Source organism: Psittacula echo (assembly GCF_963264785.1).
Source record: "Psittacula echo genome assembly, chromosome: Z".
In the NCBI taxonomy this organism is placed as follows: Eukaryota; Metazoa; Chordata; class Aves; order Psittaciformes; family Psittacidae; genus Psittacula; species Psittacula echo.
The window spans coordinates 49746363-49760146 of NC_137742.1; the positions used below are offsets into that span (position 1 = coordinate 49746363).

Below are 13784 nucleotides of genomic sequence, written 5' to 3' on the forward strand. Positions count from 1 at the left end.
GCCCACCCCAAAATCAGGATTCCTCACCAGTTTTAACTCAGGCATGTTACTGTTTTTTAGACATTCTGTTTCCCATTTTTTGAAAGAACTGTTATTTTCCCAACTAGAATCGTTTTCATCACTTTTATTCAATGGACTGGATTTTAACATTTTTACTGTTGTCCCAAATCAATTGAAGAAAATAAAACATGAGAGCATGCAAATTTATTCTGAATGATTAATACCTCAAGAATTTCTCCCCAAAGTAATGACAATTTCTATGTGATGACGGTGTTTTTTCTCACCTATTTCTTCTTCTAAGAGTCCAGCCTGTATAGGCACCTGTGACTTGAAACCCAAAACTGATTTTAGTCAGAGTCTGATAAAACAGGAACTTCTCAAAGTTTCTTATAAAGTGAAATTCCCCTGCACAGGGCTCTGGAATGTCCACATCCTGGCATCCTGAGTAGAATGCAGAAAACTCATGTGGGGAAAAGTGAAGCAGTGGCAACAGAGCCAGTTTTATATATCTACACTTGGCAAAGGCTGAGTTTATAGCTACTGCTTTCTGCCTGTACTGTTGTGCCTTCATCACTCATCAGATTTTCCAGAAGCCTCAGAGACAACAAACTGTCAGGCATCTTCTATCCCAAGTTCCTTTCAAGGTGGCACCACTACAGTCACAGCTTTAATGAGAACTCTAAATGGCTTCAAACCAGGAATCTGCCCCATGGGTAAAATTCAATCTAGTTGTTCAAAAGAAATATACATTAGACTAGAGAACACACAGTCTATTAAAATAACATTATCTTGTAGGAGGAACACCTCTAGAGAGGAAGACATCTGTTTCTGCCTGCCTATGCTTGACTCCAAGAGATAAACACCTGCTGCTTAATTTTAAATCACGCTAAAAAATATTCTCTGTTATTTGCTGCTTATTTATAGAATCACAGAATAGTTAGGGTTGGAAAGGACCTTAAGATCATCTAGTTCCAACCCCCCAGCCTTTTTTTTTTTTTCACTCACTCATACCTTCCTGAACAGACAGGATGTTTCTCTTTAGAAGGTAAAAAGCTAATAATAGTAATGAAACAAAAGTAATAGCATTGTGCAGTGAGAGAAATTATTTAACCAGCTGACTTGTTCTCTAGTAGAAAAGTCCTCTAATAGAACAGGTTTTGGACAGCAAAGGCTGGTCAGATACTAGTTTTCTGACAGTATTTTGATTTTATTTCTTTTGTAAATGAATTTGTACTAGCTACTAATTCATTCAGTAATTTTTATACTTCTGATTAATAATTTGGATGGATTGTATATCCCCATTTCTACAGAAAAATATGTACAAAATTTTACAGGAACAGACCTTCACAGAAAATAAAAACCTCTTAGCCTCTCGAAAGAATCTACAGCAGATTAAGACAAAGTATTTGAAAATTTTTACTTTCAGATTTTTGTGGAAATGTCTCAACTTCACTACTTGAAGGTCAGGGCCCTTTTCTTCACTGGCAAATCTGATTGCATAATGCACATGTGATCCCTGACAATCTTTAATTGTAGACAATTTCTAGAAATCCGCAGCAGAACACATGGACTGCATAAAAATACCTTGCTAGATGGTGTCTATGTAGGTAATGGTTTTTATCCCTTAATAATTCATTAGGTATAGTTTTAAACCAAGTTACAACAGTTTTAGGTTTCAGCACTTCCACTGAAGCGTGTCTTTTTGGAAGCGTTAATGCCAGGAGAAACAGCTCTCAGGTGGCTCAATGCAAAACTGTGCTGTGCAGCCAGCAAAAATAAAGAACCTTTTGTTCCATGTGGACTCCTTCCAAGCCCTTAGGTATTTCTTTTGTCTTTTTCCCTTTCCTCTTCTCTGGCTTACAAATTGACTTGCAAAATGTTACCAAAATATTCAGGTAAAAAAATCATAATCAATTTCTGAAAAGTAAAAAATAATATTGACAAATTATTTTATTTGAAGGACTAGGTCATGGGAGTGGAACAGAGAAACATGGGGACAATTGTGAGCATGAGAAGAGAAAGAAAAGAAAGGCAGTATCAGAAGGAAGGATGGGAACATTGGCAAGATGAAGATGTTATTAAGGAGGAATGATTAAAAAAATTGAAACAGCATCAGGCATGCAATAAGGCAAAGATCTGTAATCCCTGGAAGCTCCTGGACCTCATGTGATAAGTCCCTCAGGACTTCACACTCGACCTTTGACCTGAGCTTGTTTTTCTCAAGTTTCAACTTTCCCTTTAATCTGTTGAATATTGGGGGAAAAAAAAAAAATAAAATCTATCAGCAGTATACTCTTCACCTTTTAATGGCAGGTCCAAAACAATGATGGTACACTACTGCTTCCAGGTCTACCACCAACACCATTGGTACAGGACTGATTCAGATGTGTCATAATCCAAATGACAGGATTTTTTAGTTGTCTTTTTCTTTCCTTCCTTCCCTTCCTTCCTTTCTTCCCTGCCTTCCCGCCTGCCTGCCTGCCTTCTTTCTTTTAACTTATAGTTCAAAACCAACAAAGGTTGCATAGTCAATGCAAAACCTAGGCAAAATCAGAAAGAAAGATGTCTCAGGAACCTTAATTCACTTCCACTTTGGGGGGGGTGGGGCATTTAATTAAGAAATATGTGTCACACAGTACATTTTTTCCACTTCATCAGCTGGATTTTTTTAAATTTATGTTGATATTTGTGAAATATTAGTAAGTTAATGTTAAGTACAGGAGAAGAAATGCTAGGGAAACCAAAAGAAATCAGATTATCTTTTTACTCAATTTAAAAAATAAGTAAATAAATGTAAAATTTGGTTCCCAGTTTTTCACATTGTACTCAAAGCTTACTAGAATTCAGTTGCATTTGAGAACTGTTCTCTGAGCTTCAGTTCGGTACTTCATTATGTATATTTCAGTTTGCTGTCTCTTGTAACAGTCTTTGCCTTCTTATCTCATAAAAGATCAGGCAGCTTCCTGATATCTTGCTATTTTTCTTTTTTGTAGATCAGGTGCATAACAGTTTTCCAAAGCGCTGTAAGATCTGAACTAAGATTTTGGTGGCTACAAAAATGATTTTTTTTTTTTTTTTTTTTTACTATGTCATGAACAGCTGTTTTTAATCTTCAATAGTTAGCAATCAATTATAAGAAAAATAAGAAAACTTATTAAATCCCTATAATGTTAAAATCCTTTAAAATCATTTAACTTTCTGCATATATAAAATACAAGAATATGTACCATATGGTAGTATTTTTATATATGTAAGATGACTGACTGAGGTACATGCAAGATGGGTGGCTTAGTGGTCTGGCCACTGCAGCTATTTAAGTGCTTCCACTCAGGGCGTTGGGAGTTCAGAGATCACAGAACCATAGAATGGTTTGGGCTGGAGTGGAACTTAAGATCATCTATTACTAACTCCTCTGCCATGGGCAGGGACACCTCACACTAGACCATGTCACCCAAGGCTTCGTTCAGCCTGGCCTGGAACACTGAATCACAAACACTCATTAATAATGTACTTCTGAAAAGCATCCACGTCTTTACAAATTTGCTTTTACCCTTATTTTTAATTAGTCCATCACCAACACTAACTTTATGCCATTAACACATCAAAAGGCCTCAGACTCCCTTCTTTACTCCATTGATCAATCAACTGCAGAATCTGTTTCAAGAAATCATACAATACAAAGTATTTAAATTAAAGCTAGCACATAAAGCAACAATGATGAAACATAATTGCTCTATTTGCATCCTTATGTTTGCATCAGCAAGTGAGCCCAGGCAGATAACAAATATCACCGAATCACTACCAAAGTCAAATGACAATAGCAAACAGAGGTTTTACCTAGCTGTTGAAAGACATTCTAGTCTTGTTTTATCTGATATTTCAAGTCACAATAATGTAATAGGGGTTAATTTACAGCTGCAGAAACATAAGCATTTTACCCATTCATTTTTAACCACTCTTCCAGCCCATACTTGCCCTGTAAACAATTACTGTTCAAACATCATGACTTTGTGGTATTTTTCTTGTCCCAAAATATAAAATAAGCAAGCAGAAGTTGCTCAAGAAAATTTGATCAAACCAAACCCCACTGTAATACAATGTTATCCCTGTCTGAAAAAGCTTCAACCATTCTGTGACTTTTCAAGCAAATTAGGTATTTTTAGCAATCACACTGTGTTTACAGGCAGTGTTTACCGAGTTTATGAACTAAATTCTTACAGAACAAAATTGTCCAACTGCATTAAGTAATTTTCTAAAAAAGTACTTACTGAAGATTGTGATTTGGACTGTTTGTTGGACCTGTAAACATAAAACAGACAAACATTGCTGGAACTTTGGCTCAAGGACAACAGCATAAAAAAAGTTAATAGCAATCTAAAGGAAACTGTCTCTTTAAGGAAGGTTTGTCTTACGATTCACACAAAACCCCCTGCGTTCCTTCACATAATGATATATTGCCGTTTTCAAAGCCACAAATAAAAATCACATGAATCTTCTGTCTACTCAAGCAGCAACTTGAGTGAACTTAATTTTTGTTAGAAAGTATCTCCCACCATAAAAAAACAGGCTGCTAAAAAGACGTGTTATCTTGACGCACCGCTCACCTCCTAATAAGCCCCACCTGAGCCTTGCCACCAGAGTTTATGGTATGACAAGGGCATGCTCTTAACCTTTGTTACAGCAGGAGCAAGGTCCAATACCCAGTACTTAATGAATCACTACAAAGTAAACTGTGGAGTTAGCTATTTTCATCACAAAATCAAAGAGAAACTTTAAGAAAGTATCTCTAGGATTATTTTCCTCATTGCTTTAGAAGCAAACTAAATAAAACCTTGTTTTTCAGGCTGGATGATTAAGACTTCAAAATACAATGTAAGTACTTCTTGAAAGGAGTCGTGTACCTTCAGCTGTCAAAGGGCAGAATTTGAGGCCAGGCTTCACGTAGCAGTACAGACGTGATATTTTGCAAGGATGGGCCCAGCACTATGAACATCATGTAGAAAACGGCTTCTTATTTTTCTCTTCACTTTTTTTTTACAGACTTTGTTCGGCAGTCCAGGCAATGAAATGTTATCTTTTTGTACTTTATCCTGGCACGACTTTAAAATTTTTTCTTCACTACGTATTTACAGAGCTTTCCATCTGTATTTATTTTCTTTTATTACCAATAAGTGGGTATCAAGTTCAACCAAGAAGTTTTGCACTGGGTAGAGGCCTCAGGCAATGGATTTATTTATTTCCTTTCGTGTTGAGAATTCGTCTTAAAACATCAAATTCATTTCTCCTTATGCGATTGTGAAAACTAATACTTAGTCTATAAAGCTAACTGAGTAATTATAAAAGTAGGAACTCACCGAGCCTTACAAACAACACTCCTGTTGCAGTTATTGTCTTCATCCCATTCGAAGCCACGCACTGGTAGTATCCTGTGTCTGTGGTATCCAGATCTTGGATTCTCAGACGTGAACCATAATCTGTTTTTCTGATGATGATCCGTCTTGGCTCCTGAACCACTGGAGCATCATTTTTCAGCCATCTGACATTCGGAGATGGATTTCCTGCTACCTTGCAGTGGAGGATTGCTGTTTGCCCCTGGACTACAGTGATATTGTTTACTGGTTCCAAAAAGGTCAGGAAGTAACCTAAGAGTGTAAAAGGTCAGAAAAGATCAAACTTCACTTGGGTTGCAATACAAGACTGCCCAAAGCTACATTTTTAAGATAGGTTCTTGGAAACGGTTTCAGTTTTCTTTCAAGCATGTACTCCAAAAAATGGAAATCACTGTCTTAGGGACAGTATAGCATCACACTCCAATTTGTCTTTCTTGACTGACTTCATCTTTGTCTGCAGGTAGTTAGAAGGTCAAGCATATATTAATACTACTATAATCATAACTCCCTTTGTGAATACCTATTCTGAAGCAATAATGCCCTTTTCTGATTATTTTTTACATCTCTTGGAAAACGGTATTATAACAGAAAGCTACACCATTATTGCATAAAAGAGTAATCCCAATTGCAACCATATTAGAATAACATAATTTTACCACTGCATCTTCTTAGATGGTCATGTATTTGTCTTAAAAATAAATAAAACTGACAAAATTACTATTAAGTATTGACTTGCCAGATACTCATCTGATAGAAAAATCTTAAGATGAACCTAATTTGCATACATTTATATCTCAATTGAATTTTAAAGATGATAAGTTTCATGTTCATAGAATCATAGAATGGTTTGGGTTGGAAGGGACCTTAAAGATCATCTGGTTCCAAGCCCCCTAGACCAGGACCACCTTTCACTAGACCAGCTGAATTTAAAGAAAGGGTATCTTAATTGCAGAAGAAACCTATGATAGAGAAGGAACTTTCAAATTGATTATAGGCTGCCATTTTTTTACATGAAGTCCTAAAATAGTATTAAATTGGATAAAGAAATGTCTGTGTGGATATTGAGTAATCAAGTTTCATGGGTTTAGTTTATAAATGGTTAAACTAAAAGCACTAGATTGGTGAACTCAAGTAATAAAAAAAGAAATAATTGATTGAAGAACACTGTAAAAACTTGGCAGTCAAATCTTCTGTAGGTTATTATTTTTAAATTTGATTTGGTGTTAGGAGTCCTGCAACTGACACATATCACATGCTGAAAGCATGAAAGCATGTAATTCCACTGAAACAATAATCATAGAATCATAGAATAGTTAGGGTTGGAAAGGACCTTAAGATCATCTAGTTCCAACCCCCCTGCCATGCGCAGGGACACCCCACACTAAACCATGCCACCCAAGGCCTCATCCAACCTGGCCTTGAACACCACCAAGGATGGAGCATTCACAACCTCCCTGGGCAACCCATTCCAGTGCCTCACCACCCTCACAGTAAAGAATTTCTTCCTTATATCCAGTCTAAATTTCTCCTGTTTAAGTTTGAACTCGTTACCCCTTGTCCTATCACTACAGTCCTTGATGAATAGTCCCTCCCCAGCATCCCTGTAGGCCCCCTTCAGATACTGGAAGGCTGCTATGAGGTCTCCACGCAGCCTTCTCTTCTCCAGGCTGAACAGCCCCAACTTTCTCAGCCTGTCTTCATACGGGAGGTGCTCCAGTCCCCTGATCATCCTCGTGGCCCTCCTCTGGACTTGTTCCAACAGTTCCATGTCCTTTTTATGTTGAGGACACCAGAACTGTACACAATACTCCAAGTGAGGTCTCACGAGAGCAGAGTAGAGGGGCAGCATCACCTCGTTTGACCTGCTGGTCACGCTCCTCTTGATGCAGCCCAGGATACGGCTGGCTTTCTGGGCTGCGAGCGCACACTGAAGCCGGCTCATGTTCATTTTTTCATTGACCAACACCCCCAAGTCGTTCTCTGCAGGGCTGCTCTGAATCTCTTCTCTGCCCAACCTGGAGCTGTGCCTGGGATTGCTCCGACCCAGGTGTAGGACCTTGGACTTGGCATGGTTAAACTTCATAATGAGATTGTCAAAATAAGTAAGAAAAGTATCTAGCTGTCATGCTCCTCTTACATTTGTTTTTATCAATTTATACTATTTATACATACAGCATCAGGAATACTTCATATTCTATTATATTTTTATGTCAGCTGGATCCAAATATCAAATCACTTTGATGGATGTTCATATGAGCCATTCCCTATCAGTTAGATTATTTTGCAGTTCTGTAATTAGGAAATAGTGTATTACTGTGCAGGAATCTAACACCAGTAACGCAATGGTCAACATTCACAGCCTGATTGCTGAAATACCTGCAGAAAATTGGTGCTCTGCTTTGATTTACATTTGACATGACCATCAGAATATAATGAATTGGCGAAGCCAGATCTTGCTGGAAAACTGGTAAGAATGTTGTACTCTACCACTAGCCTTTGAAAAGAAATCCTGCTATAATGAATAACCTGAAAATACAATGTAGGCAATTTAGTGAATTTAGTGTGTCACTAAACAGAAAATGAAGTAAACCTAAATACATATAATCTCTACATGACACTGTAGACTTACAGGTAAATTATTTTGTCATTCTTCTTTATTACAAAATAATAAATTATTCTGTATGGAATTTTACATTAGTTTTCTCTATAGTTATCTCATAAATCCTTAGTAGATTTTAAAACATTCTGACAATACACAAAAAATTTCTTTTCAAACACATGATAAAAAAGGGAGCAAAAATACAAGAATGTTTTCTACAATGTCATGCCAGAACAGTATCATTTGCTGTGGTTTCCAGTTACACTTCATAGCTGACGAATTAGAATTACTAGGATGACATTCTGACAAGGAACAGATAAAGAACAAATTACCTTGTTGGTATAAGGAATAGAAGCAACCAATTAAAACTATTACTTAAGCAAAAATTTTGCATATATAAGCATTTCTAGCACTGAAAAAGAAAGGATGATTAATCCTACCAGAAGTTAGAAAAGGAATTTCTGTGACTATTTCACTCTTAGCTCATTATTTAGGTAGTACTACTGCTCATCTTGCTACTTTTTCATAATCTGTATGTAGTTTATTCTCATCAGCACCATCGAGGCAGAGTATACAGTAAAGAAGTAAGTTTGCATTTATTTGAAGTATTTTCAAAAAAGAGTTGTCATATTCAGTAATACCACTTGAGTCAGAAGACTCACTTTATGAAAAGAGGTAGAAACTTGGAAAAGCTGAAAAATTCTTTTAATTCTAGCAGAACAAATTATTCTAATATTAGCAAAACAACTAGGGCACTGAGGAAGTGCAAGGAAATCATGTCATGGTAATTGGTGATGAGCTGTTGTGTCAAAGAGTGGAGCCGTAATGTGGGACCATGAAAGTACCAACTCAAGGAATAGTTCTGGCAAGATACAGATTGAATGTGTGGCCTGCAATATGGGCAGGAAATTGGCTCACAGGCCACACTCAGAGAGTGATGATCAACAGTTTTCACTCAGGCTGGCAGCATGTCACACATGGAGTCCTCCAGGGATTCATACTGGGCCCCACACTGTTCAGCATCTTCACAAAAGACTTGGAAGATTAGACTGAAAGCACCATCAGCAAGTTTGTTGATGAGACTAAACTGGGTGATGGTGGGGACAGAACATCTTAGAAAGTGACCTGGACAGGCTGAAAAAGGATCCTTCATGGAGCTTCATGGAGTTTAACATGTATTTTAACACAGATATGTCTAAAGTCCTGCACCTGGGTCAGACTAAACAGCTCCATACAGGCTAGGTTGAGGAGCAAGCTTGCTGAAAGGGATCTGAGGATCCTGGTGAACAAGCAGGTCAACATGAGTCAGTAGACTACTGCTGTGGCAACAAAGGCTAATCGGATCCTGGGCTGTGCCCATGGGGCATTGCTAACAGACATAGAGACATCCTGATCTACTTAAATGCTTGTCAGGCCACACCAAGAGTATTATGTCCAGTTCTGGCCCCCAAAATTAAAACCAGAAAGACTGAAGAGTGTCCAAAGGAGGGCAATGAAGACCACCAAAAGGTTGGAGAACCTGCCCTGTGACGAAAGACCTGAAGCAATTAGGTTAGAAGGCTTGGGGGTAACCTCATCATAGTTTTCTTGTACTTAAAAGGTCTCTACAAAGAGGATGCAGACTCACACTTCACATGGAGAAGCGGCAGTGTGTATAAGTTGCATCAGGAGAGGTTTCCTTTCAACAGAAGACAAACTTTCTGCAATAAAAACAATCACGCACTGAAAAACAATCTTCCAAAATGTGTGGTGGAGTCTCCACCATTGGAGGCTTTCAAGATGTGGTTGGACAGAGTCCTAGATGATCTTGTCTAGGCTCCCCAAAAATGTTGGAACAGATGATCTTTTGAGGTCCCTTCCAATGTGAGAAGTCCTGTGGTTCTATGGGTCTATGATTCAGCTATCGTAGGGGCAGCCTGAATGTGCTCACACAAGGGAGGCAAAAGAGACAATTTTAAGGTCTTTCTTTGGGAAGAAGTTGGCCCACTTCCAGAATGGAGCCAGCTCAGAGGTACAATCATCTGGCTAAGAGATGTTCCTGATTCCTATGAAGTGAATGAGGCAGAGAAGATGGCTTCTTTAAAGGTGGAGGCAATTCAAGCTCTGGAAGTTGGCAGCCAGGGAGTGCGGCTTTTCTGCTTCTTTGGTTCACTTTTTGTTCTTAATGCAGAAGTATATGAAAGGTCTACATTGCTCCTGTGCCACTGGTCAGCTTTTGTGCCATTGGTCAACTTACAGGTTGCTCAAAAACTCCCCAGTATTTCACTTTTCGTGATATAAAATGAACTGGGTTGAGTCTTCACTTCAGGTTTATCATGGATATTACGTTAAAATAAATTTGGATGAAAACAGATACTAAATCTACTTATTAGGACCAACATACATTATTAACTCAAGACTAAATCCATGTTAAATCTTTCTGTTTTGGCAAGTAAATCAGACTTACTGTAGTAAGCAATTTGGTTCATAGCTTTTAAGCAATCAAAAATATTTCATATGAATTTATGAATTGGATCCTATTAATTACTACAACAAAACTATTACCACAATAAGCAATTCCAAAGATTTCTGGATTATTTCAGGCCCAGTGTGATTAGATACACTTCCCCTGAAGTTAATGTAACTGAATCCATTTCCTGCAGGTCAGAATTGGCTTTAGTTCACTATTTCTCCTGCCAATATTACAAGCATTTTCTGCAGTGTTTTATATTACCCTGTTATTAAAAATCAAGAAATTAATATCTTAACCTACTGAACTTCAAAGCACTTCTGTTTTCTTCAAAGTTCTGCAGAGCAGCTCAGGAGCAGTGAGGCAACTCACTTCATGTCCACTGCCACTGTCCATACCCTAAAGCACACACTCTCTGTTTGCTAGTTTCATTTCCTCTGTGAGAAATTATGCTGAAGTCTGATGTTTATATACTTACTGAATCTGAAGTAATTGTATGACAAGAGTGGGCAGACATATGTTATGCTGCTCTGTTATTTAGTGTCCACTTTAGATAACCCATAATTGCAAACCTTTCAAACCAAGTGGAAAATTCAACCAACCATGTGCTTAAGAATGTTCTCCTTATTTAATTTCTGTGGTGATAATCAGCAGTTACTTTTTGTGATGTACGTCACACCACAACCACTGTGTGGATGACAGTTTGATTCAATGGTTTAGGGAAAAAGAAACTGTTTCCAAGGATAAACTGGGACCTCAACAATGTGCAAAGCAAATTTCTTCCAATGTAGTTCTTTTTCTCTCCTAATAAATATTCATTTGGATCATTATGGAAAAAAAACTAAATGTGAAGGCACTAGAACTTGTATTAAACTTGTGTTCTATCTTTTGTGCTAAGCATCAGTCAGCTGGAATTTTTTAAAACTTGAACTGTTTTTTTCATCTGTTTTAAAACAAGGAATAAATACTCTCTATAAAATATTTTGGACTGGCTATGTACAAATAGCATTACCAAACTTGTAAATATCATACAACAAACAAACTTGTAAATGTCATATAATAAAAATCTATATGCATAAAAAATATGATGTCATATAATAAATGTCATATTATACATATTTCATTTGGGATATTGATATCAAATAGAATATTTAAAAAATCTAAGTATAATGGTCAACAATTTTCTGTGTTACACAAATGCAATTGTTATATACTATTTTCTATACTCTGGCTTGGTTCCAAGGGTCATTGAAATGCAGGAAAAAGCTTCCTTTGCCTTCAGTGGTCTTTGGTTTGGCTTGAAGTACTTCAAAGGGAAAAGCTATCTGGTGGATATTTCTTCATTTGCTGTAGGCAAAGACAGTCTAAATTAAATTTTCCTTTTATTATGGTTTCTAACATAGTGTACAACCAATATTAATATTTATTTTGCTTGAACAGTGTAAAAACTGTTCTATCAAGAAGCCATGACAAGATAATGCAACTTAATCTATATATTATGTTATCTTATCATACTCTGTATACCTTATGAATAAAATAGCTTAGGGAAATGATTGATATAATTTTGGCAAAACTCTTTCATATTTTGAAATGCCTTTGTTAGGTTGCCAGTACTTCATATTTTTAAATTGAATAAATTTGGTACAAATATATCAAACAGAATCCCACAACAAATCAAAATAAAGATGACAGGTCTATTGTGCATGTTTTGGCAAGAATATAAAAAAAAACTTTTCCCTTATGTGTCAAATCATTGTAAAGATATGCACGAGAATAGATGATAAGCTAAAAACATAAAAGGTGCAACTATCACTGAGACCTCATATGCATAGTATTTTTTTTTCTTTAGTTTTATTTGTATTATTCTGGCACTTAGATGTCCAAGATATTGGCTCAAACCATATGTGCTATTCTTGGCATAAACACAATATTTGCTCTGCTTATGTTATTTTAAGATCTTAGCTTTTTGAAGTTCATTCTATAAAATATTTTAAACCACTTTTGTTACTTTAGATCAAGTTAATTTCGGCTCAGCTGTTCTCAACTGGAGTTTTGATTTCTATTCAAATTTTTTGTTGTTGTTGCTCCTTTTTCCTGATATAGTTTTTAAAATAAGTATACATTCATAATTACCAAACCAGCTTTGTGATGGCCTCCATGTCATTTATGGACATTGAAGTCTTATGATATGTGAACATTATAACCAATTTTTTTTTCAAATGGGAAACCTAAAGTAAGGGGATTTTAAGTGATTTCTCAAATTCACATAAACTAAGTGGTAGTATGTGTGATATTATACTGAGTTTCACATCTTTCTGTGTTCCTGAAATAATGAGGATATGAGACAATCACCCATTTTTGTGGAACAGTTCATTCCCCTTTTTTTCTGCATTGTGAGAGGGAAACAAACACTGAATGTCCGGTTTCTGAGAAAAAGAAAGGAAATTTTAAGTCATAAATTGCTAGATACCTGAAGATACAACAATCTTTTTAGAACAAGTAGTAATAATTACATATGTATCTTATCACTGTTTTGGAATACAGATTTCTTGACAAGACATATATGCGTATTTAAGTAACTTTATCCAACAGTTGAAAAAGCCCATCAATGCATCTGTTTGGTATTACAGGACACATCACAACTTACAGCAGTGTTGGCTTTAGATTTAAAATTTAAGATCAGCTGTTAAAAAAAAAGACAAACATTTTTGTCTGCATAACTGCAGATTCATGGCATAAAATATTCCAATGTTCAAAACCACTAAAAATATGTATATTGTGATTTGTTTAAAAAACTGTGTGGGATTTTTTTGTTTTTCCTCAGTCCCTTACTTTTTCTTTTTTTCCTCTCTCCCCACCCTTTCTAATTTTTTTCTGCAAGCAACTTTGTTCATTTTGTTAGACATAAATAAAAGGACACGGCCTCTCTCATCACAACTATGACAACCTTCTGTGATGGTGTTTTAAGACTAATATAATCTTATATCCAATATAAAAAATTTTGGGGAAAAACATTTTTAACAATTAATGTACTGATATTCACATATAGAAGCACCTTAATAATTTCCTGGAATAAGACCTATTTTTTCACTTAGGAGGCATATTTTAGCTTATGGAATGACTGCTTATTAACAAGGAATGGCCTGAAGAAGACAACACTGTTCCCAAATTTACTGTGTTATGAATACAGTAATAAGTATAAGGAATTGTCAGGTAATCTATAGAGAGTATCAAAAAGTTAGGGAGTGATCTGGGCTTATAAAAGAACTGAACATATATCATAAGGGAAAACAAACATGAAAGTTGATGAAATTCAAAGCATTTCTTTCTAGAGGTGAGTACAGCA

The 13784-nt window shown here is 36.3% G+C and overlaps 1 protein-coding gene across 1 annotated transcript in view; it reads right to left on the minus strand.

Annotated features, from left to right (window-relative positions):
* The window catches only part of ROR2 (receptor tyrosine kinase like orphan receptor 2), a gene marked incomplete at both ends in the record, with an annotated part of 173488 nt that overhangs the window by 56420 nt on the left and 103284 nt on the right, over nucleotides 1-13784 (minus strand). Inside the window, 2 exons of the mRNA XM_080637583.1 lie at nucleotides 4269-4299; nucleotides 5355-5642. Coding sequence (XP_080493709.1) covers nucleotides 4269-4299; nucleotides 5355-5642 — 319 coding nt within the window. The remainder of the gene's footprint in view (nucleotides 1-4268; nucleotides 4300-5354; nucleotides 5643-13784) is intronic.